Here is a 25,890-nt window from a genome sequence, read left to right as displayed (position 1 = left end):
GAGGCATGTTTGTTTATGTTTGATGTTGTCTAATTTAAATCAATAAAAGTCCTTCTGAACTTGTTCACAGCCCAGAACCTCAAGCTGATCAACGGCTTTAAAAATAAAGATCTGAAAAGTGCGGAGTGCATTTGTATTTAGGGCCTGCCTCAGAACTCTGCAGAACCGCCTCTCCCTGACGGGTTTCCTCCATCTGTAGTTCAGCCAGTCTGCATGGAGAACATCAAGTCTTCCCACATAATCTCAGTTGATTTATGTCTGGACTTGGACTAGGCCATCCCTGGTTTTCCTGCTGGAATCTGAACCTCCAGCCCAGACTCTGGTCTTCTAACAGGTTTTCTTCCAGCATTGTCCTGGATTTAGATCCATTGCCTGTCCCACAGCAACATGCATCAGTGTGGGAGTGTTCTGTATCAGTCACAAAAAGCAATGAAAATGTCAGCAGGCGACTCCAACCTGACAGAAAAGTCCTGCAAGAAAAAAAATTCACAAGATATAAAAGAATAGTCAATTAAAAAATAGTCAATAATCGTAAACAGAAAAACTAAAATGAATTTAAGACTTAAACGCAAGATGGTTGAGGCTAACTGTAGCTCGCTGTTTGCTTCTACTTGTCTGTCTGTTTGCCTTTTATCAGTTACAAACCCTCATCCTTCATCATTTATCACCATAAAATGAAATAGAAACAGAACAGCGATGCTATCACTGCTGAAGTCCAGCACATTTTTCCTGGGAACAGATAAAATCAGCAAATATTCATCAGAACTGTCTGAAAATAAAACAAATGTTTGACCAGATTGGCTGAAGTCCAACAGATGAGCAGAATCAGTCAGTATTAAACCGTTACTGCAAAAATCATTTCTGTTTGTGTTTCCGTTTCCATGGCAACGTGCTTTTATTACTGAAATTTAAATACACTGCTGTCATACAACAAGCTTTAAAATATGAACATTTATTCACCCATGTGATGATTTGCAATGTGAAGTGGTGAGGTAGACGCAGAGGCAGGCTAAATGTTTAGCTTGCTAATTAACATTTATCCTGAAACAAAATATTTGGTTATTTGCCCTTTAGTAAATTATTACCAACTCATGATGACCTCGTCGCCATGGCAACAGGAGGGGCGGAGCTTCAGGAAGCCTGATAAAATGTTTCCAAAAAGTTTGATGAAAGTAAGTCACATCAGAAACCGGATTCTGCAGGTTTTTATTTTTTTCCAGTGAAGTTACGTTATTGAGTTTGTGTTGAACATGGAGGAGGAAACTTCGTTCCCGTCTTTCTGCAGAGACTGAAACCAGAGCCAGGTTTCTGTGGAACTTCTTGAATCCAGTTACAGATAATTTACCGACTACTGGCAGTAAAACCTGATAATAGATTTTCATTTTCACTCTGGTTCTGGTTCCAACACCACATTCCACTACGATCAGAAACATTTCAGCCGCAAATTATTAATCCTTTGTTGGCTCCCGTCAAACTTTGTGCTCCACTGATTCAGTTCAAACTGTGGCGAATGCGACGCAAACCGACATTTTCACCCCCAAAAATCTGATCTGTGCCACTTCCATACGGGGAACTAATAAGTATCAAACTAAATATTTAGATTTCTAACTAGATATTTAGTTTGCCAAGTAAATATTTAGTTTAAATATTTAAGTTAAATTTAATCAATCATTTTTGCTATACAAATTTTATTTGTATAGCACATTTCAGCAGCAAGACATTTCAAAGTGCTTTACATCATTACAAACACAGAATCACAATGCAATATAGAATCAATCATTAAGTCAAGTTACATCAATAAATTTGTAATTGATTACATTTCAAATACAATCCTAAACAGGTGGGTTTTCAGTTGAGATTTAAAAGAAGTCAGTGTTTCAGCTGTTTTACAGTTTTCTGGAAGTTTGTTCCAAATTTGTGGTGCATAGATGCTGAAAGCTGCTTCTCCTCGTTTGGTTCTGGTTCTGGGGATGCAGAGCAGACCAGAACTGGAAGACCTGAGAGGTCTGGAAGGTTGATACAACAACAGCAGATCTTTAATGTATTGTGGTGCTAAGCCGTTCAGTGATTTATAAACTAACAACAGTATTTTAAAGTCTATTCTTTGAGCTACAGGGAGCCAGTGGAGGGACTTTAAAACTGGTGTTATGTGCTCTATCTTCCTGGTTTTAGTGAGAACGCCAGCAGCAGCATTCTGGATCAGCTGCAGCTGTTTGATTGATTTGTTGGACAGACCTGTGAAGACGCTGTTGCAATAATCAATACGACTGAAGATGAACGCATGGATGAGTTTCTCTAGATCTGGCTGAGACATTAGTCCTTTAATCCTGGAAATGTTCTTCAGGTGATAGAAGGCCGACTTTGTAACTGTCTTTATGTGGCTCTGGAGGTTCAGGTCAGAGTCCATCACTATTCCCAGGTTTCGGGCCTGGTCGCTGGTTTTCAGTTGTAATAACTGAAGCTGTGCATTGACTCTAGATCGTTCCTCTTTAGGTCCAAAAATAATAACTTCAGTTTTGTTTCTGTTTAAATTTTAAGTATTTAGTTTGAAGGGCCTCTCCTTGCCTGGAGTCGGGGCACGATGGCGAGCGCCTGGTGGCCGGGCTTTTACCCATGGAGCCCGGCCGGGTTCAGCCCAAAGAGGAGACATGGATCCCCCGTCCCATGGGCCCATGAGAGGGGCCAAAGGGGTCGGGTGCAGTGTGTGAATAAATATTAAATATTTACCTTCAAACAAAGGATTAATTGTTTGCAGTTGAAATGTTTCTGATTGATTATAGTGGAAAACCAGAGTGAGAATGAAAAACACGTCGGGTTTCTCTGCTAGCAGCTGGTAAATTATCTGTAACTGGTTTGAGCTGCAGGCTGAACGAAGTTCCACAGAAATCTGGTTCTGATTCCAGGCTGTGCAGAGAGACAGAGGAGGAGGAGGAAGAAGATGACGTCTTTTGGAAACAGAGAGCCTCAGAGGTTCAGATTAATGAATTAAAGAGAAAATCAGCCTCAGAAAATGAAAATGTGGAAACATTTCACATAAAATAAGAACTGAAATCCCGTTAGAGGTTCTTCAAATCCGCTGATCAGGGCAGGAAGTTCCTCCTCCGTTTTCAACAAAATAAAATAACTTCACTGTAAAGAAGATACAGTAAAACCCTCACAATCCTGTTTCTGACACCAGTTAGTTTGATCAAACTTTTAAAAAAGATTTCATGAGGTTTCCTGAAGCTCCGCCCCTCCCGTTGCCATGGCGACAAGGTCATCAGGCTGAGGATATGAGTCGGTAGTGACAGATGAAACAACAGCAGAAGCTCTGGGGTTTTGGTGTCGGTGTTTGTTCTGCAGCTCAGGGATGATGAAGAAGGTAAGAGCGTCTCACCTGGGCAGGATGAATCATTTATGCCATGAATCCACATTTAACACCTTTGATCTGATATAATATAAGCAAACAATCAGAGTTCAGTGTGAAAAAAAGACATTTGTTGATAAAACTCCTGTTATTCTTTGGGTGAAGGATGTTTTCTTTTTTTCTGAGGGATTATAAAATCATAACAGATTACATAAACTCAAAATGGGGACAATTAGGGCACTGGTAATATAAGCTTCCAACATAAAAAATTATTTCAGAAGGGCATTTTTTTTGTTCACAGTAAAAAGGAAAGGTGCTTTAGCAACAACCCGTGTCTATCTGCACATTTCTAACTTTCAGCAATCTCTCTAGATGTTTTCTTTGCTTGCTGCTAATAATATTGAACAGATAAAATCTTTTCCACATCATCCTACATGGTTTAAAGAAGCCAACTCGATGTATAAGAGGGCCGTTTCTCATTAAGTTGTTTGTTACAAGCTATATTGATCCTCCATGAACCTGCTAAATGATCAGGTTGGAGCCTTTATTGTACCACTGCTGTGTTTTTGGAACAGAATGGGAATGGTTACATCTGAACTCGCATAAAAAAAGCAGTCAAGCAACTTGTAATGTCAGTTGGGCAACCAAGGAAATTCACTTTTGCTTTGATTTGGTGACAGATGTTCTCATGCATAACCGGAAATTGTTTTATGACACCTATCATTGCAACGAAGTGTTAATGAGAAAGTCATTATTAAGATGTTCCAAATCTGGTTCATATTTTAAGGCTTAAACATTTAAGTTAGAACATTAATCAAAGTTAAAAACAAAGCGAAGATAGACATGCAATAATTGTAAGCAGTTATTAAAGGGTCCAAGCCTGGCATGTTCAGGGTGCATCTGTCCCACAAACAACCTAATGGGTTTGTTGACCAAATAGCCACATTTTTGCTTAAGCAGGTTATTGAGTTGTACAGAAATCATATAGTAACAAACAGAAATCTAGTAAATTCTTTGCAGTAAAGCTTTTTTTTTACTATGACTTCACTTTTGGCATGGCGTTTTTGACATGCCAAACTACTCTTCCTCTAAACATGATGTGTAAAAAAGCTTGCCAAGTTTTAACATGCTGTTCTCTTCAGCAGTGGAGTCTTGTGCAGTGAGTGTAAATAGAAGCCATTACATCCAAGTTTATTGATTATTGTTTTCATGGGAAAAAGTGTAGAGTTTCTGAAGCTTTCTCCATGGGATATTCTACAACTTTGATTGTTCTTTTGACATCTCTGGCAGAACTTTTGGTAAAATGACATTTATTTATTTCTGTATTTATTTTGAACATGATAGCAGTATAAAATAACAGACACCAATCATAATAATGATACTGGTACTAATTTCTGAAAATTAGGTTCTTGACAGAATATTTCTCAAAAATATTCAGAATATTTCTCCAACAGTGCTTACTGGAGCATTTAAAAGTTTAGAAATGCAGCTTTAATAATTGCCATTAGTATGTTTTGCAACTGTAAGACTTTTTTGTGAGTCTTTGATCAGTTGTGCCCCATTTTAACCCTCTTTCACAGGCAAAGAAGAGTGCTGTCCCAACATCTGAGGAGCTGGTTCTGCGAGCACTCAAAGATCTTGGAGATACTGAGTTGAAAGAGTTTAAATGGTATTTGCAAAAGTCAGAGGTTTTGGGAGGCCTCCCAATCATCCCAAAGAGTCGAATAGATAAAGCAGACCGGACTGACACAGTGGATCAGATGTTACATACCTACTGTGAAAGTATTGTGGAGGTGACCAAAAAGGTTTTAAGGAAACTTGAGCGCAATGACCTTGTTCAGGTTCTGTGTGGCCAAAATGGGGAACCACTGTCAGGTATGTCGATTAATCACTTCTGATCATGAAAGATCCATCACAAGACATTCAAAAATGTAAATATTGGATGTGGTTTAGGACTGACACAGATGCTGAAGTTTATTTTAGTAGCTTTTTTGTTTAACAAAACGTAATCTCATTTATTTTGTCCATCATTGTCTCCTTCAGAGGGCTTTGCTGACTGCCAGAAAAATCTCAAATCCAGGCTTTTGACAAAGCTGCAAGGTTCAGTGGAAAACCCCCAAAAGGGTGGAAAATCAAAAGCTAAAGAGCAAATCTTTATAGAAATGAACTTGACAATAAAAGAAACCAATGAATTCAGCACAGAACATGAGATCAGGCAGATTGAATCGGCATCCAGGAAAATAGCCAAACCAGAAAAAACCATCAGCTATGATGATATTTTTAAAGGCCACTCTGGAAAAGGTAAACAAATCAAAATGATGATGACAACTGGAATGGCTGGCATTGGGAAAACAGTCCTAACGCAGAAATTTACACAAAACTGGGCTGAAGACAAAGCCAACCAAGACTTCCACTTCATATTTCCACTCAGCTTCAGAGAGCTGAATGCTGTGAAACACAGAAAGTTCAAGTTGGTTGACCTTGTTCAACAGTTCTTTCCTGAAACCAGAGAGGTAGATATTTCCAACTCTAAGGAGTTCAGGGTCATTTTCATCCTTGATGGTCTGGATGAGAGCCAACTTCCACTGGACTTCATTGGTAACAAGAAAGTTACTGACCCTAAAGAGTCTGCGTTAGTGGACGTACTGCTGACAAGCATCATTCAAGGAACTCTGCTTCCCTCTGCGAACATCTGGATTACCACACGTCCTACAGCTGCCAGCCAGATCCCTTCCAAACATGTTGACATGGTGACTGAAGTTACAGGGTTCAATCATGCTCAGAAACTGGAGTACTTCAGGAAGAAATATAGAGATGACAAACTGGTCAGCAAAACCATGCCTTACATCAACGCATCCCAAATCCTGAAGACCTTGTGCCAGATGCCAGTTTGCTGTTGGATCACTGCTGTAGTCCTAGAAGACCTGCTGAAGAACAGAGAAGAAGAAGAAGAAGAACTCCCGAAGACTCTGGCTGAGCTCTACATCAAATTCTTGCTGGTCCAGTTCAGACAGAAGGCCGTAACAGAGGCAGAGACACAGTGGAATCTGTCATGCAAGGAAAAGATTCTATCATTAGGAAAACTAGCTTATGAGCAGTTGCAAAAAGGCAATCTTGTATTCGATCAATCAGACCTTACGGCATCTGGTATCAATATTAAATTGGTGTCAGTTTTCACTGGTATGTTTCCTGAGATCTTCAAGGAAGAAGGTGAGGAGGGCCAGGCCAAGGTGTTCTGCTTCACCCATCTGAGCGTTCAGGAGTTCCTCGCTGCTCTGTATGTTCATCTCACTTTCATGACCTCACAGGTCAATGTGCTCGAAGAAATGCAGTCAAGTTGGATGGTTATGCTAGCAAGACGCAAATTCAATCCCTACCAGACTGCCGTTGACAAAGCCTTGCAAAGTCCAAAAGGAGACCAGGACATGTTTCTACGCTTTCTACTGGGTCTTTTGCAGCCGTCCAGCCAGAGTCTGTTAAAAGGTCTAGTCAAAGAAACCGAAAACAACACCCAGATCATCCAGGAAGCAATCAAGTACATCAAGGACAAGCTTGATGCTGAGCTGCCTACAGAACAGAGCATCAATCTGCTTTACTGTCTGAATGAACTTAATGACAATTCTCTCGTGGAGGAGATCCAAAGGTTCATGAGTTCAGGACGCCTTACTGTGGATAACTTGTCCTCTGCTCAGTGGTCTACCTTGGTCTTCATCTTACTGGCAGAAAAAGAAATTGACATGTTTGACCTGAAAACATACGTGTCTTCAGAGGATGCTTTTATGCGGTTGCTTCCCGTGGTCAAAACTGCAAAGAGGGTTTGGTACGAGACAAATCTCTATATTTTCTTTAATCAACTGTTTGAAACAACATGTAATACTTAAGAACCATATTTCTGCCTTCTTTCCTTTTCAGTCTGAGTGCATGTGACCTGTCACAGAGAGGTATTGAAGTTCTGTCTTCAGTTCTCAGCTCCCAGAACTCCATTCTGAAAGAGCTTGACCTGAGCTACAACAACCTGGGAGATGCAGGAGTAATGCAACTGGCTGTTGGACTGGAGAGCACAAACTGTTCACTTGAAACTCTCAGGTTAGGATTAAGCTGTCTTCCTGAACTGGTCATTTCATGAATACAGCATTTTGTTCGACAGCAATAACTGCATGTCAATGTAGCAACGGTCATAGTAAGGGGTCCAGGGTACTCCTATAAAGCCCCTTCTCCACTGGCATGGCTTTAACCAGTTCTTTCCCTCTCCACCATGGCCAGATTCATCTCCATTTGCAGATACAGCATGGTTTCTCCCTGTTTATTGGAGTCATCCAGTCAGATCTAGCAGGGTATAGCATGCAAGCAATTTGATTAGCAGCAGACTGCAAGAGTTGATTGACCTATGGAATCTGTGATAAAACCATCTGTAGGCATTACACAGCATGCAGTGTCCAGTCACCTAATTATCTTTCTGGACATTTTTGTTTCTGCTGGCTAAGACATTGATTTAGCAGTTTGTCTTTGAGGAAAATCTTCCAAATGTACTAGAAGCTGTTTCAGCCTGGATAGTGGGTCTTGTGACTAGCTGGCACGTTGCAGGCACTCCGATGTGTAATTACTTTCTCTCTTGACTGCTTTTTATAAAACAGACAAGGCAGCAAATTTGGGTTTTGGCGATTATCAGGCAATTGAATTGGGACCGAAATTATCTGGTCTTGGACCATTCTTGTTTTAAAAATTATTTCTTACATTGCCTCTAACAATACCCTGAACTCCAAGTCTCGACCGTTTTACCTTAGAGGTACTGTTGCTTTCTCGTGATACATGTGACTGGTTCTCATATTCAGGATGAAGGGCTGCAAGTTGACATGGAAAGGTTGTGACACTCTGGCTACAATCATCAGCTCCCAGTGTAGCCTGAGAGAGTTGGATGTGAGCAACAATGATCTGATGGATTCAGGATTGCAGAGTTTGTCTGGGGGTCTGGAGAATCCTCAATGCAAACTGGAAATTCTCAGGTCAGCCTCAGCACCCTGATTTATGGCCATTTAAATTTCACTTTTACACTTGAATATGTTTAAAATGAACACAGAGCATGTTATGAATAAAGCTTTGTTGTTTTTGTGTTTGTAGGATCTCTGGCTGCCAGATTACAGAGGATGGCTGCCATTGTCTGGTCACTGCCCTGAACATAAATCCGTCACATTTGAGAGAGCTGGACCTGAGCTACAACAATCCTGGACACACAGGAATCAATCTGCTGTCCAGCGGCGTGAAGCACAAAATGTGCAGACTAGAAAATCTCAAGTATGAAACTGAGAATAACTCTGTTTGACATTATTTTAAAGTCTTTGCTTTTTGAATTAAAGCCATTAAACTAGTCTCACTGTGTTCATTCCTGCAGAGTGGAAAACTGTGGAGAAGAGAGGATGAAGTCGGGCTTAAAGAAGTGTAAGCTAACTGTGCTCATGAATTTGGCCCGTTTAGTTGGAAGAAACTCTTCTCTCTGCTGCCTTGAGGGTCTTTCATGAATCACAAAATAAATATTATATATGGTTTACATGAACTTAAAAAACAATAATGATGATGAATCATGTTTTGCTGCTTGTTTTTTTAGATGCGTGTGTGATTGAATTTGACCCAAACACGGCTCACCGGAACCTGCAGCTGTCGGATGACAACAGGACGGTGACCGTGGTGAAGGAAGAGCAGCCATACCCTAATCACCCAGACCGCTTCGACTACTGCTGCTGGCAGCTGCTCTGCAGAAACCCACTGACTGGCTGCAGTTACTGGGAGGTGAAGAGAAAGGGACCTGTGGTCATAGCCGTGAGCTACAAACGAATCGGCAGGAAAGGACCCACGGCCGACTGCAGGTTGGGTTGGAACGACCAGTGCTGGAGTCTCGTCTGCACTGAAAGGCAATACTCCTTCTGGCACAACAAGAAGGAAACACCTTACACAATGATAAAAACGCCCCAAGTGTCCTGTAGAATAGGAGTTTATGTAGACGTCCCTGCTGGCATCATGTCTTTCTACGCCGTCACCTCTGATGAATTCTACCACCTCCACACCTTCCAGACCACCTTCACTGCGCCGGTGTACCCGGCCTTCGGGTTTGGGTTTGGGTACTGGTCCTACGACTCCTCCGTGTCTGTGTCTGAGGTGGAGGCGTAAGGTGTAAGACGTTTGCTGCCAGAGCACAAGATCTTTTTGTTTTCTTTGATTTACCATTTACCAAAACAAACAAAAGAACGATTCTGGTATTATGTGGAGTTTTCTTACTAATGAAGCTAAATTTGTTCAGCGAGGGTGAGGGGTTGTGTTTGGTTAAAATAAAATGTTCTCTTTATTTAATCATTTTTAAAACAATGTTTGAAGTTAATACTCGTCAATTGGCTCTCAAATAACTTTCAAAACCTTTTCAGTTGATCTCAGTAATAAAACCAAGCATAGCAGGAAAAACTGTGATGTTGGTGTGTTTCTGATGGGTTCAGGTAGAGGTTTGTTTATTTCAGGGAACCTTATGGATTTGGTGCTTTGAAATCTTATATCTGAATTTGTGTGATTTATTTGATTATCCAGGTTTTTATGAACTACTCGTTGTATGGATTTATGATGTTCTTAAATCAAAAATGACTGGGAGGGTTTTTGACATGTTGAAGTTCAATCATTTCTGTCTCTGACCTCCACCGGGTCTGTTAACCAGTTTCAGGACCCGACCAGAACCCCTCAGTGTAAATTACCTTGAGAAATTATGAGATTTGATTATATAAAAACAGGCTTCAATGCCGAAAGAATGATCAAATGTTACAAGCCATACATGTCATCCAAATGGATCAGATACAGAGTCCAGCGCCGGGAAACACTGAGCTCACCTTACGGATGGAACCAGATTGTAGCGAGTTTAGCTTTTTATTCTTCTCTGCAATCTGTACCCCCCTACAGGGCAGTCTAATCAGTTTCAGTCTGTTTACATATGACTGCCGGCAGTCATACGTAAACATGGTTATGTAAGCTGCAGCATGTGTGTGTAAGCAGATAAAAGAGATAGAGGAAAAGATAGAATCCATAAAAGACATTTGATTCTGTAAATCTTGTTGTTTTAAGGTGAATAAAATTAAAAGTGGTGATGGTGATATATTGTCTGTATGTTTTGATTATGTTACAGTTTATCTGAGTTTCACCTCCATAACACTGTAAACATGCACAAAGCACCGGTAAATAATGATCATCTTAAATATTTCAAGCTGACGTTTGCTCAGACATAAATTTAAAACATATGAAGGTACATACTGGCACTAGCACAATATTTACTACCTGTGAATTGTAGATACAACAGTCTACAAACATGCACAGAAATCCAAACAGAGGCTCTGCATCATGCTAACTAGCCTAGCATGCCACAGAACACTGTTGTTCATATTTTTCAAAGGAACAGAAGAATGGAGCTGCTGCTGACTCCAACTTGTTAGTTAAAACAGGCACAAGTTAAATATATGAAAATCTCTCCAAATATTTCACTTCACTTATTAAATGCTGGTGAAACGCAGGCTAACACTAGTCTGTAGCTAAGCTAGCCAAGTTAACAGGTTCACAATCACACACTTTAGTCTACCTACATCTCTTGAAAAAGTATTGAGTTACAAATTAACACCTTTTGTCTTTCTTCTCTTTCTTTCTTTTTTAAAAACCTGATTTCATTATTACTGTCCTTCTTGTCTTCTACTGTCTGTTGCTAAACACAGTCACCATGAAGTGCCTTAAAGCAGATGATTGGTAAATATGGATGTTGGTTTGGAAGTGGTAACATTTAATTTTTACTGTCAGAAACAAGTAAAAACAAAGATATCTTTAATTTTAGTACTGAGATGAGTTGCACAAAATGGGTATCAATTTGTACTTCTGACACTGCCAGGTATAAAGTCCAGCATTATTGATGCACTTTATCACTCTGAATGCAAGATGAGTGGATTCACTTAATTCAGATTCCTGCTAACAATCGAACTGATGGTGGGAGATTTTGCAGCTTACAACAAGCCTGATTAGCAGTAAGGAGATTACAAGTGCAGCATGGGAAGTTAACCCGGCCTTCCAGAAATGCAGCGTTTGCTTCATGGCTCAAACTGCGGTAGATCGAACTCTTCCAGGGGATGACGGCCGTCTGGTGTGAACGCAGAGCAGGAGCGTAGCGGTGAAAAACTGCTCCTCATGGGGGAAGAGCCCCGCTTCAGGTCAGATTTAAACATTTCTGTTTCCTTCATTCAGTTCAGTTCCTGTTTTTATGCTGACAGACTGGAAATGTTGGAGGCTATCGAGTGCAGACTGCTGCATTTCACATTAATTTGAATATTTCACTGTTTGTGTCTCTTATTTTGTAAATTAAATGTCTCCAAGCTGTTATTATCCATTCTCTGATTAGGACAGAAGCCCGTCAGCAGAGTGTGCGTTGTAATGAAGATGTTTCAGAAGTAAAACTTTGACCTTGTTCTTTGTCTGCAGCTCCAATGTGCTTGCTGTGTCTTTGGAGTTGTGGAGAACCTAAAATACTTCATTAAGCTCCTTATGACACCCTGCTGGCTGCTTCAGCTGCTCCTCTGTCTTGGAGCATTCACTCAGACAAAGGCTGCACCGCTACACCGACTCTGGACCTCTGACAGTGTTGGACCCTTGTGGACCAGAAGCACAGGTTGTGTGGTGATCGGTTAATCTCACAGCAGTTTTGCAGGTTGAAGTCACATTCGCGAGCGGCTGTGTTGAAGAGTCGAGTGTTTCCGTCCAAATCCAAGAGAAAGCAAGTTGCTCTCTATTCTGGAAAGGATTACTGTTTAAATTGAATGTAGAGGAAACATAAAAATCTGTATTTTCTGGTGCCTTCACCTTCACAAAGCACTGTTAACCTACATTTTAAAAATATTGTTTGTAATGTACGAAACGTTTTCAGCCTTAAAAGTGTTTTGAGCTGAAAGCCTTATTCTGTTGAAATGAGAAATTTGGAGAAAATCTAAGAAGATAATTAACAGATCAGATTTCTTCCTGGCCAGTGGTGGGTACGCTTCCATTAATTTGCTAATTGCAAAGCTAATTTTAGAACTTTAGCATTTTTGCTAACTTTGAAAACATTTAGCACACTTAGCTTCCCCTAATTTAAATTCCAACATGCTAAGTTACTTGTTGTTTTTTAAACTTTCAGTTGAATAAAGCTTGACATCGCTGTTTAAGTTTGTTATCAACTGCGAATAATAAGGTAGTTAGCCTTATTTTGAAGTGCATTAAGACTATTTACATAGCAGTTCCATTTCCTCTCTTTTCCCAATAATTTTATTTCAAACAAGAAATAATAAACAGACTGTTGAGAACAAGATATAAACATAAATACAATATCTAGCAACATTATTGAACATGTAAATTTATAATGTCAAAATTAAATTGGTGCTCGAGAGTTGCACTCTTTCAACAGCAGATATAATTTGAATTGAAGTTAGCGCTTTAGCATTAGCGGAACTAAGGGTTAGCGCTATTAACTTTTTAGCTAGCGGTGCCCACCACTGGCAAAAGATATTTCGATATTTTGTTCAAGAAGCAGTTGTCATGTTTGAGATCCTGGGGATGTTCATGATCAAACACCAAGTGGTTGTTTTGGTTCTGCAGCCTTGAGGCTCTCTTGGAGTTGACCATGTCCGGTTCCTCCTGGACGTAAGTCCCTCTGAAGCGACATGGCAGTCGGAAAGATTACCTTCACCAAGACTGAAAGAGAGAAGCTAGCTGAAGTCCTCTGGCTGCTCAACTGGATCTCTGTGGTGACTGGAGCCATTCTGTTTGGACTGGGCTTGTTTCTCAAAATAGAGATACAGAAATGGCAGGAAGTGATGTCAGAGCAGGGGATTCTCTATGTGCCACACATGCTCATCACCACAGGACTAGCAGCCTGCGGCATCAACTACCTCGGCAGTAAGATCTGCCTGGACTGCGCTGACACAAACAAGTTCCTACGCTGGAAGCTGGTGATGATACCCTACATAGTTTGCACCTTCTTCTTCACTGCCTGCGTCCTGGTGGGGGCGCTCATGTGCTACAGTATTCGGAGTCAGCTGGAGGAGGCCCTGTACCTGGGCCTAAGGAACACAATGCGTTTTTACAAGGACACGGACACACCCGGCCGCTGCTACCTGAAGAAAACCCTGGATCTGTTGCAGATCCAGTTCCAGTGCTGCGGGAACACCGACTACCGAGACTGGTTCCAGATTCAGTGGATCAGCAGTCGCTACCTTGACATGACCAACAGCGCTGTGGTGGAGTAAGTTTAATCAGAGCTACTGAAAGACTTTTAAAGTTCTTTAATTTCCCATTTTAACTCAGGTGTGTCGGCGTAGAGCAGGGTGTCCTTCAAGTTTTAGTTCTCTCCCTGGTTCAACACACCTGAGCCAAATCGGTCGCTAGCAGGCCTCTGCTGAGCATTGATATGCAGAGAAGATAGTAACTACCAGGGTGGTGAACCAGAGAGAGAACTAAAACATGGAGGATTCCAGCCTTTAAGACTTCAGGCTTCCCTGGCTTCTTAAAGATCTCTGAAGAACTCTTATTGCAGAGTACGTAGTGCTAACTCTTGCTTAAAGAGTTACAATTCATTGCCTTCATTGTTCTGACATCTCCAAGATGTCTAAAAGCCCCAAAAACCTCTTGTGTCCAATTTGACTGACATGGTCAAGTTGTCCATGTCGGACATGAAGATGGAGATTCATATCTCCATCTTCATATGGAGATATGAATCACTCCTGAAGGAGAAAGGATGAGGAGCTCCGTCAGACATGGGGTTCTTGGATTGGAGATGTTGCTACCTCAACTGAAAAGACTGAGTTGAGGTAGTTCTGGCATGTGGTCACGATGTGTCCTGAAGATCTCCCTGTGGAGGTTTTCTAGGAAAGTCCCACCAGAAATGAACTTCTGGGATCTCTGGGTTGTTCCTGGCATTTTCAAAGCACTCACAATTCCTTGTGTCTAAGTTGATTGACAAGCTGTGATTTTTAGTGATGCTTGGAGGGGTTCAGCTCCTTCAAAGGCTCTCTCATACTTCATCCAAAGTGTCAAAATCAGCTCTCATTGACACAGTTGGGTGTCAATTGGCCTAGGAATCCCTCAGAATGAGCTGGAAGACCAGGCCTGGGCCGAACTATTCTGCACAGAGCTTTATGTAAAGTGTTGTGTGATTGGACAGAAGTTTGTGGATCAGTATCCTGATTCCCAAGTGATGGTAAGAGAGAGTAGGATATGGATATGAGAGACGAGGCCTTGTTTGCAAAGCAAGAGTAAAAACACAACGTGATTCTCTTGATTTGCCCTTTCGTCTATGGTGGTCAGATAAGAGTGATGACTGAAAAACAAGATCCTAATCACACCGAAGGTCAGCTGAATTCAAGTCTCAAGGTAGAACAAAGATGGAGGAACCTCTAAGTTGAGCTTTGAACATCTGAATATTTTAGCATGTATGAAGAGCAGGTTGTAGGCATGTCTCAATGGTGGGAGACCCAGAACGATTTGCAGGGACTATAAAGGCGTCTTGGGAATGCCTGGAAGTTCCTCAGAATGACATGGAGAGTGTTTCTGAAGAGAGAGATGTCTGGGTTTTCCTCCTATACCTGCTACTCCATGTGACCAAATGTTGAATAAGACAATGGATGGATGGAGGTATAACAATGCCGTCCTTCAATGGGCAGCAGTAAATTACCAGCAAATGCTGTTAGGTATTCACCCAAGAGTCACTGGCATGTTATGCCTAGAGATGTTAGACATAACAGTCATGCTATTTTTCCTCTACTGTTGCCTTCAGCAATGATTTATGACATTTTCTTTCCATAACACTAAATGCGAGAACTCACATACCAAAAAAGCTTGACTTTGAGAATTGGTGCTTAAAAATTAATCGGTTTGAGTCGATTCTACGTTTCAGGATTTTCCGTGATAGACCTGCATTTCTCCACAGGAGAGTTTTGTCCATGACGGAGATGTTTGCTGAACTGTTGTGGAAATTTGTCTGCAGAGAAAGTTTTAGCGAGGATGTTTTAAAGACGGAGAACAGCCGATTCTCAGATTGAGGTCACCGGTCCACTGCAGATAAGCCTGAAAGATACTGAGATCAAAGGATTAATGATGAGGGTTCATCTCAGGTTTAGATCACTCAAAATAACCCGTCTGTACTGCAGTCAATGATCAGGTACTGTCTGGACCGGGCTTATGCAAGCACACTGTGTGAGGTCTTGATCTTACATCTTGTCCAGGCTTTCTGAAGGTCTCTCAGTAATTCTTCTTGACTGTTGACATTCTTTGGTCATTTTTAGTCATCCAATTTAAAACTGTTGGCTCTTTCAGATTGTTTGGTTGCTTTTTAAGGCAATGACTTTTTGAATCCAAAGGATCAGCCAGTTTGTGGCCCTTATGTCATTCGGAGATGGTTTTGAGATAAAGTCTTTATATGGTAGATCTTAGTTTTCTGTCCATCAGTCAAATTGTTTTTATAAACAAACTGAATTCAATGCAGCGGAAGCTCCATATTTGTGGAGTGTAGGGATTGCAACCATTGGTGAAAAGCTAAAAACTTGAGATCTCCTCCAGAAACGCTTCTAATTTGATGGTTCACACACCAAAGAGCTAGCCGGATCGTTGACTTCCTACACAGTCTGGGATTTCTCTCTTTGAGCTCAATCAGCAAACAGAAGATGGAGTTGTGAACAATTATGTAGAGAATTATAGTTTTCCTACGCTGGGTTGTAGTTTAGCAACGGCAGCAGAGAAAGTGAACAAAGTCACTCAGTCTGTTTTGATCAATTAAAGTCAGAGCAAGAGAAAAACTTCAGAGCTTTGAAGATGTCATTCAGTTTTCAGATAGTTGTTCTTGCGTACGCAATTTCCGATCTTCATGGCGTAGATCACTGATGTCACAGCCAAACATCAGCGGTTGGGTAAAATCAGATCGAATCGTTTCAAACTTCAGCAGAGTCAGGACCTCCAACAAGCAATCGTTTCTCAATAGTCGAAGGTCCAGTAAAGCTTAGAGCAATGGGCTGGTTTTTGTCAGCTGTCAACTCGTTAGTTATCTGAGCTTCCCCTGGTTCTGATTTTAAAATTGTTTCCTTTAGTTAGAAACAACAGATAAACAATGACAATGTTTATCCTTCAACCCCAGAGGGAATATTCGGAAGATGACAGACAAAACGACTGCAGTGGAGTGATGCTACTGTGAACTGGAGGAGAAATGCTTCTGTGTTTTCTGCAGCCGTGTGCGCAGTAACGTGGAGGGGAAGTACCTGATGGACAGCGTTCCCTTCAGCTGCTGCAGCACCCTGTCGTCCCGACCCTGCATCCAGCACAACCTGAGCAACCCCGGAGCGCACGCGCACTACGACGAGCGGAGCCAGCAGCTGAACCTGTGGAGGCGAGGCTGCCAACAGGCCCTGCTGGACCACTACACCGGCATCATGCAGTCCATCGGCCTCACCGTGCTGCTCATCTGGCTCTTCGAGGTAACCTGCGCTGCGATCTACACCGAACAGCAGAGACTTTTTCACTCTAAAGCGTAGCTGCTTTTCTCTGCTAGCTACTGGTTCTGACTGGAGTTCGGTACCTGCAGACGGCCATGGAGAACGTCATCCGGCTCGGGGATCCGGAGTCGGAGTCAGAGGGCTGGATCCTGGAGAACAGCCTGGCGGAAACAGCCTGCTACAACTTCAGCATCATCAAGAGCCTGGGGAAGTGCTACCAGGTGGACGACGACCCGAACATCAACGTCCCGACGGCGGCGGCCGACCAGGAGGTTCCATCCGCCCAGGTCCAGGTCAACGTGACCTCCTGACCTCCTGACACCATGACACGCTCTGATCTGGAGAACTCCATCGAAACGTTCTGCCTTTGGAAAAAAAACCTAAATGAAGTTTTGTCATCATAAAAAACTGCAGCAAAACACAAATATTTTTTTATAAAGATTTTAGGTTTTTGTACTCTTCTAAAAATCAACAACAAAGACTTGAAAATGTTCTGAAACTAAATACAGACGGTGCTAAAGCAGAAACAAGGCTTGAATCCAGTCCAATCCTTCCTGCCGGGACTCTGTGTTCTCCAGAAAACTGGAGATTTAATGGTCTGTCCTGGTTGTGTGTCTCTGTTTCCCAGAGACGGACAGAAAGCGCCTCCAGGTACGAGGAGCCGTCAGTAAAGTTACACAGTCAAAAGGTAACAGCAATAATTTGGGTTATTTAGGAAAAACAAAGAGAGTTTTTTCACCATATTATTCATTAATTTATAAGTGTCACAGTTTCAAACTAAATATTTAGTTGTTAGCTAAATATTTAGCATGCTAACTAAATATTTAGCTAATATTCAGGGCTACATATTTAGTTAACCAACTAATTGTTGGTTACTTAGCTTGGACCTAAATATTTAGCTGGTTAACTAAAGTTTAGCTTGATGGCTCAATATTTATCTAGTTCAAAGATAAATATTTAGCTAACCAACTAAATATATACCTTTGAACTAGGTAAATATGTAATTAGCAAGCTAAATACTTAGCTTGCTAATTACATATTTAGTCTAAAAGGTAAATTTTATATTAATAAGATGGTTAAAATATGAGTTTGAAATATGAACTCCCATTTTGGTCTCTAATGCTAGGTAAGCTAAATTGCTGCTATAACATTTTGATTGTGTAAACTTACAAACAGAACCGAAACATTTTCAGTTTGACATCATCCAATAAAAACGGGTCAATTGTCCAAGTTGTTACACTTTGCTACCAGAGGGGGCGCTGAGTGCTTGTTGGTTGGTCTCCACTTACCACAAAGCAACAAACTTAAGAAAGATCTTTACATAACATTTGGTCGGACTATCATGTTCTTCAGAACCAAGAGTCAAAATGAGGTCCTCAAAAAATCATTTTTTATTTACCACTAAATTAATGTTTATATGATAATTAATCTACATTGAGAGCAAAATGACACCAAAGTCAAATTCCTGTTTTGTGAGCAGACCTGGCCAATGAAATGATTCTCTGAAGAATTACAGGAAGGAGTTTAGATTGAAATCTTGATGCCTTCCTCTTGCTGCTGCTGTTTTCCTCCGTGATGCATTCTGAGCTTTACTCTGTTTTCAAATCATTTCTGTTAGCTGGAGCTGCTGCAACGTCACGTTTTAAATCACTTTCCATTAGTTCTGTCCAAACAGAAACAGGAGTCGCTGCAGGTCATTCAGATAACTCTGCTCCATGTGCTTCATTCCTCAATAAAGATCAAGTCTTTCCTTCTGTTTCTTCATTAATTATGTTAAAAATAATGTTTTAAATTTACCTGATGACGTGTATTTCACATCAGGTGTTTTGTTCTACATGCGGTTTAAAGAAAATAACATTGATTCCAACATCAAAACAAGAAAAATTGACGTAAAACAATGTTAACAGTGTCATTCTGCTGTGGAAACTCATTGAAATTATTTTTATTATTTCTGCTTTTTCCTGCTGTGTGAGTTTCACAGAAGAAGAAGAAGAAGAAGAAGAAGAAGAGGAGGAATTCATTTTGAAGCCTGATAACAGATGATAATTATCATCACAACTCAGACACATGAGGGCTGCAGCAGAAAAACTGAAAAGCTCCGAAGCTTCAGAAAAAGGTAGTCTAGCGCCCCACTGTGGAGGAAGAGGGAACTGCAGAGACAAAAATGACTAAAAAGGAGAAAACCGTTTCAGTGCATTAAATTAATGATAGCTCTTTCACATTAACTGTATTATTATTACCTTTGGTAGTAGTAATATTAGGATGCACGGAGAATTGGTTGGTGGAGATGAGAAAAAATACAAAAACAAAGCATTGAGTCCAATAAATTTTTAAATAATAGATTTAACGTTTTTGCTGTTTTGACAAAAATTAATCAGTTTTTCAATCATTTTTATACAAGTTAAAATAATTAACTGAAATGTTTTCTTCCTCAGTTTTCTGGTTAGCTGCCAGTCAAATTCATCAAACTGTTTTGTTGCTCAAACTAACGTAGAAAACATGAAATGGAAACAATTTGGAGCCAAAAACCTACAAGCTGGTGACATTTAAATACATTTTAAATAAATGTAATGTGTCAACAATATACAATATTACATGATTTATAATCCAAAGTAGGGATTATGGTAGGGAAATTTATTATCAGGTAATATAACATAAAAATCAGATTAATAAAGTCATAATATAAAATCTGATAATTAAACTCCTGGCCGACTAAAATCAGAAGATTTGTGGCCACATTTATGCTAAACTAACGTAACAATTATTGAATAGTGAATAAAAGTGGAAAAAACAAGTTTCTGTTTCATTTCATGATCTGTAGCATTTCCTGGGTTTGAAACGGAGAAACAAATATTGTTTGGGGGCCAAAAGGAAAGGTTGGTGGGGTCTGGAAGAAATCAAACTGTCCGCCAGGGGGCGCCAGAGATCAGCCAGTTCTGAGCACAACGGGAGAAAAGTTGCTCTGATGTCTCATATTTTCACACAGTCAGATTATTTGTAGATCAGTGTCGGTGCAGGACATGTTCAGCCAATCACAGCCCTCTCTCAGGGAGACGGTTGTCATGGAGACGGCCACGTGGCCCCCGATGCCCCAGATTATTCAGCTGCTCTCCCCCTCTCTCCTCCTTTGTTCCCGGCCAGTCTTCCTCGTCTTTCACAGCTCGTTTTGTTCCTCATGTCAGGATTTTCTCCTTCTTGTCTCTCTGACGTTTCAGACTTCCTTTTCCTCTTCATCCTCAATTCTTTGACCTTCAGGGATTCCTGAACACATCCCTCGCTCCGTTCTTCTCGTCCTTTTCTTCTCTCTCTCTCCTGATGGATGGATGTACCTCCTGTTATGTAATTCTCAGCCAATCAGATTCCTTCAATGTGTGACATCACAGAATGGAGGCCGGGGCGGGACATCCATCAATAACGACGTTCTTTGCTGATCTGTGCGTGTTTGAGCTGGTTGGTTGCCACGGTGACAGAGATTAAACGACCTCAGGTTTCTCCCTAATCGACCACGGTCACCTCCTCGTCGTGTCCCATAATGCACCTGTGACAAGGTGTTGCATAACAGCAGCAGAGAGCGAGGCTTAGCCAATCGGAGCGAACAAAGTCACGCAAGGACAGATTCCCTCATGCAGGCAAGAGCTGTGAGAACCATTTGCTCCACCAGTGGGACCAGTGGGACCAGTCTGATCAATCACAGCGTCGATGAGCATCACCAGCTCTGGTCCAGAGGTCATGACCTCATACCTAGAAACAGGAAGTGTCTCCTCTCACTTCTGCAAAGGGAAGGAAACAGATCGAGCTCCGAAGGTCAAAACGCCTGGAAGAGAAAAAGCTCAGCACTAGTTCCCCTAAAAAACTCAGAAAAAGTTCTGGACTTCCTGTTTCAGACGGTCTGGACTTCCTGCAGAAAGGCCTGGTTCTGGGAACACTGGAGAGGCTCCAGTTCAAACTGGTTCATCATCTGGAGCTCTTTGTGTTTTCAAAACCTCAAAATAAAGTCATTGATCGCCTCATAGTGGTTCATATCGACAAGATGGCCGCCTGACGGCGATGTGAGGCCGTCGGAGGACAGGGAGAGAAACTGAACTGTAAACCAGTTCCATCCTTATGTTTCAGTGCAAATTGAGTCATTTTTGTGTAATATAGTTTTAATTCTGTAATATTTGGTCTAAAACGCCTCAGTGCTGCCCCCTTTGAGGTGAACGGTGGTACTACAGTTGAATTTTCCTATTGGTTCCAACAGTGAACCATCCAGTCACTTAACTGAAAAATGTCTCTAGATTGATTGGATTTTGAAAAAAAAAGTAGCTAGATTTGTTTCTAGTCACTTTATTGAAAATATGTCACAACAAATGTCAGCAACTTTTTCGCGGGTCGTCACCTTCACTGTCTCTTGTCGTCCCACACTTGGCCACGCCCCTCCGTGTATCTTGGCTCCGCCCACTTTGTTGAAAATGTTCAAAAATTGCCTGGACTCTTCGGACCAGGCAAAGTTTTCACGTCTGTTATTTTTGTTTTTATGAACCTGTGTGAACTGCAGCCTCAGTTTCCTGTTCCAGCAGGCAGCGGGATAACAACTGGGTGTGTGTGTGTGTGTGTGTGTGTGAGTGTGTGTATTGAAAATCAATCGTTGAGTTAGTTCCCAAACCGTACTGGTATCAATACGTTTGGCTGCATGGAAACCAGTCTGAACCACCAAACACTAAGGTCGGAGGTCAGGGTGTGAGGGCGGTTAATTTTATGCATCGATGACCTCATCTTCGCCAGCTGGTTGTCATGGAGACGAGACTCATAAGTGCGGCCCGAGCGCACCAGGAGGCGTAGCTGAAGGACGGAGTGTGAAGGGCAGAGAAGAGGGAGAGGCTGAAGGCGTTCTGATCGGCTGATCAGTAATCTGCTGATCAGTGTGTGTGTGTGTGTGTGTGTGTGTGTGTGGATTATCTCATTAGCTGTGTTAATGTCGACAGCCGCTGCAGCCTCGTGAACCTGAGGAAGTGTTTCTCCATCGGTTCTCCAGGCTGAATGAAGGAAAGTTGATGCTGCAGTCGATTCGACCCAAACGTTACAATCAGCTCACATGTCTAAGTATTTATATTTTTTTAATGATAAAATTACAGTTAAATCTTAAGAAAAATGTTATTTGACTGAATTACATTTTATTTCCTTCTTTTCCGCTTATTGTTCTGATCCCAGTTTGGCAACTTCACTTATTTGAAATACGGCAGATTATGACTTGTGATCAAAGCCAAGTAATAATATTTTAGTTATATAAACAGCTAACAGAGCATGAAAAGTTTAAATAAGTTTACTGATTGTCTGCATCTGGTGGATCCGTCCCACTTCTACAGAAGTTGCTGAAAAAAAGACCAGAACTTCTCATTTGTTGTCTGGTTCACAGCTAAGCTACGTTAGCATGCGGTTTGAAGCTGCAACAGGAAAAACACGTGAAAAGGGAAACATGTATTCAACTTTCCATAAATATCAGGTTCTGCTGAGGGTTCGGTCTGAAACAAAGCAACACGATGCTTCTGCCTGATTGGTCCCAACGTTGAGCGATCAATCAATCAACGATCATCATCAGAAGGTTTTATGATTTCTTAGTCTGGACCTTTTTCTCTTTGAGCTTTTTGTTGGCAGGATGTCATAAGGCTGTTATAAGACTTTATTCTTTTTAGATCATTGCAGAATGGAAAAGTTCTGCCTGCTTATTCCAAGTTATATAAAACTAAAGTATATTATCACTACTGAATAAATAGATTTAAATACAGATTCACAAGGCTGAGAAAAGCTTCGTTTAGGTTAGAAAGGAGGTTGTAAATTGTAAAACTTTGTAATTTAATATTTTACATTGAAAATGTTAAAAGTCTGATCCACCTGCAGGTTTTACTCTACATTATTATTATTATTATTAACAATGATAATAACAATAACAGTAGTAATGTGAAGGGACTGAACTCGCTTCCTGCTCTCAGGTTTTTTTTGGTTTAGCGAATGAATCGTTGGTTCGTTATTAACAAAACAAATTCAACCAAATTATCAAATGTGACCCAAGGAATAATAAACAGATAAAATGTTGGGTCAGCTCTGATTAAACTACATTATGACTTATGATTTTAAAACATCAGATGTCTGGTTGTGTAATTTTGCGCCATCTTGCTGAGATTATCGGTCTTTATGTTGATCCGCTGTAATAACTGTGACGTAACTCTGCAGATTAAACATCCTTGGTTCGTCTCTGAACAGAAATAAAACGTTTCCTCATGGTGAACAGCTCAGTGATCAGGAGTCTTGGTGGTTTCCCTCCTTCCTTCCACCTTGTTGCTGAACAAAGCGGTCATGGTCGCTGACCACCGGTTGCCTGGTAACCAGGCTCTGAGGGTCGACGCTCAGATGGACGAGGCGACAGCGAACGCTGCATCTGCTGACAGCTGCTGTTCAAAAGCTGCCAGCAGGCTTTGTTCACACGCATAAAAACTTTACTCAGCATGCAGGACCACGACTGGCGCGGCCGCACCGGCTGAATGAGGCCATGACGTCATCAGCGCCGAGCGCAGCGGACAGGAAACGCCTCCATGTTCAGACAGCTTTCCTTCTGGCACGTCCTCAGCGATATTAACCCGAGAAGAATCGGTGGAGTTTGGGCCCATATCCGACCCAAAAGAACTTGAACTAGTAGTTCACACACCGCAGAAAAACTGATGAAAAATATCAAAGTTTTGGTGGAAATTAAACCTTCCTGATGGAAGCTGAAGCCACTTCCTGTTTGGCAGCAAAGAACTGAAAAACACTTCCTCCAGCGTTTTGAAGAAGTCATTTCTAATTATTATCTGTTATATGATTTAGAAGATGTCATCCTACTGAGATGTTTTTGTTTAACAAAGATCCTTCCTGTGCAGTTTGGATTCAATCAGATCATGAATGTTTGATTTAAAACCAAACATACGAAAAGGCGACGCGTAGAAATTCACCACTAACACAATCCAGAGTACGACGAAATATCAACCTATGAGTTAAAGTTAATGGCAGGCGCTGTAGAAGGAATTAGGCCACCAAACATCTGAATAGAAATCCTTTGGTGCATAGTCAAAGTTTGAGCATTGGCCACGTTCCTTTAGCGTACACAAAACAAATCTGAATTTTGATAACTTTACATCCCCAATGTCTATCAGCAAAAACACCAATTTTCAAGTCAATCAAAAACAAACGGAAAAATGTGACTAAGACTTTAAGTTTAATCCAAAATGGCCGACTTCCTGGTTGTTGTAGCGTGTCGGTGAAAGAGATTTTTCTGCAGTTCTTGAAAAGTACTACAGATTTACCAAATTTCCTACCTATTTGATAAATTAAGTGTTTTTTAACAGATATTTCTGATTTAGAAAAATCTTTAATGAGTTTTTGTATCTGTTAAAGCCTAAAATAATCCAGTTAGATTGACTGAAGTATAATGGAAACAGTTCAGATGCTGAATGTTATCAATAGTAATAAAATTCAGATTAAACTGGTTTCTGTGTTTTTTCTTTTAATGCTCTGGCTGAGAAAATAAGACGGACCGGCCCTTTAAGGCTCCCTGCCATGTTCTCCTCAGCGTTGTGTTCACTGTCTCACCTGTTTGTTGACATCCAAGCCAATGAGAGCAGGCGGAGGCTGACGGAGGCTGTGATTGGCTGCTGCCGGCGGTAGGGTGAGCTCACGGCGGCGGCGGCGCGGTCAGGTGACCACGGCGTGAAAAGAGCGTCTCTCTGAGCTCCATCATGAATAAATGACATCAGAGGCGGAGGGGGGGTCTGCAGCCGTCTGCATGCTGATGGAGCGTGGGGGAGGGGCGGGGAGGACGGAGACAGGTGGGGGAGGGGCGAGGATCTGGTTTATATTCAGCTCTCAGCGCCGGCGGCTGATGCTGGATGGAAACAGGAAGATACCGGCGGATTTCCTGAACGTGCATTTGGTGAGATTAGACAGATACTTTCCTTAAAGCTGATCTGTCTCCATCTGTTCTGAGAAACCTCCTGGCCCCCCGCTGTGCCTGGCGTCATGGCAACCACGCTGTGACAGGGCGTCATGGCGACCACGCCCGTCTACCTGCCAAAGGTCTAGTCATAAAATCTACATTATCGATTTGTTGAGCCTGGATGGAGAGAAACTGATTGAACAGAGGAAGAAATGCGTCTAAAACACATCAAGCAGAGGCGAACTAAGATCAAACGAGGCCCTGGGCAGCACTGGTTTATGGGCTCCATAAAATAATTTTTTTTTTAAATGTCAGGAATAAAGTCTTAATATTTCCAGAAAAAAGTGGCAAAATTATGAGAAAAATTAATTTTTATAAGAAAAAACTTTGGTAGTTATTAAGAGCTAAGCTCAGTCCGTCTGATTCTTTCTCCTGAATAAACTCAAGTTGTTTAAATCCCTTCGACTGATATTTACTTTATAAAACCAATAAACTATAATTTCACAAGTTGCTCAGAATCACTTGCTTTAATTATTTTTTATGAGTTTATATTTTATGTTTGTATTTTAACTAATCTGTTCTCAAATGAAGACGACTTTATTCTCCTATTATTACAACCTTCCTGTTGTACAACTTTATTAAGTTAATCTGAAATATTGCAAATGTGGCTTAATGAAGCTAACTGATACAAAAGAGTTGTTAGCTCTTCAAAATAAAGCTCATGCACTCTAAAATAAAAACCTCATGTTTTCATAAATTATTGCAAATAGATATTCCACGTGTTTTTTTTAAATAAAAGTTTTGTTTTTTCATGGTTCATTGTGCAAAAATCACAGAACAGACATTTCATTATACACACTAATAAATTATTAATCGTTTTAGAGTTTATGTGTTATGCATGCAGGTCTGATCCAGTCAGGAACCACTCGACCCGAAGCAGATTTACTCTCACTAACAAAGACTTCACTGTTTCATTCATCTGTGACCTCATTTCATATGCAAATCAGGAGGCCAGGTGGGCGTGGCCTAATCTAGGCTGAAGTTCACACCGTCTGCAGGGTTTATCTGGCATAATCTCC

At 41.1% G+C, this 25,890-nt stretch overlaps 2 protein-coding genes and 1 long non-coding RNA gene across 3 annotated transcripts; 2 read left to right on the top strand and 1 right to left on the bottom strand.

The window, feature by feature from the left end:
* Nucleotides 1-136: 136 nt before the first annotated feature.
* On the bottom strand, nucleotides 137-16,776 carry LOC116733969 (uncharacterized). Its single transcript, XR_004342148.1, has 2 exons — nucleotides 16,633-16,776; nucleotides 137-470 (listed from the first exon to the last, which is right to left on the bottom strand). It is a non-coding gene; the product is annotated as an uncharacterized LOC116733969 (long non-coding RNA).
* LOC116733888 (NACHT, LRR and PYD domains-containing protein 12-like) lies at nucleotides 2,498-10,472 on the top strand. The gene is made up of 8 exons (XM_032584847.1): nucleotides 2,498-3,361; nucleotides 4,927-5,221; nucleotides 5,390-7,166; nucleotides 7,259-7,432; nucleotides 8,179-8,349; nucleotides 8,465-8,638; nucleotides 8,736-8,782; nucleotides 8,949-10,472. The coding sequence occupies exons 1-8, from the start codon at nucleotides 3,350-3,352 to the stop codon at nucleotides 9,506-9,508; spliced, it is 3,210 nt and encodes a 1,069-aa protein (XP_032440738.1). The 5' UTR covers nucleotides 2,498-3,349; the 3' UTR covers nucleotides 9,509-10,472.
* On the top strand, nucleotides 11,325-24,365 carry LOC116733932 (photoreceptor outer segment membrane glycoprotein 2-like). Its single transcript, XM_032584964.1, has 3 exons — nucleotides 11,325-13,628; nucleotides 16,602-16,848; nucleotides 16,923-24,365. Exons 1-3 carry the CDS (start codon nucleotides 13,048-13,050, stop codon nucleotides 17,175-17,177), a joined length of 1,083 nt encoding a protein of 360 aa, XP_032440855.1. The 5' UTR covers nucleotides 11,325-13,047; the 3' UTR covers nucleotides 17,178-24,365.
* The last annotated feature ends 1,525 nt before the right edge of the window (nucleotides 24,366-25,890 follow it).

This window comes from Xiphophorus hellerii, chromosome 15 (assembly GCF_003331165.1).
Source record: "Xiphophorus hellerii strain 12219 chromosome 15, Xiphophorus_hellerii-4.1, whole genome shotgun sequence".
Classification (NCBI taxonomy): Eukaryota; Metazoa; Chordata; class Actinopteri; order Cyprinodontiformes; family Poeciliidae; genus Xiphophorus; species Xiphophorus hellerii.
Note: the sequence above shows the minus strand (reverse complement) of the source record. Positions and strands in the feature narration are given on the sequence as shown.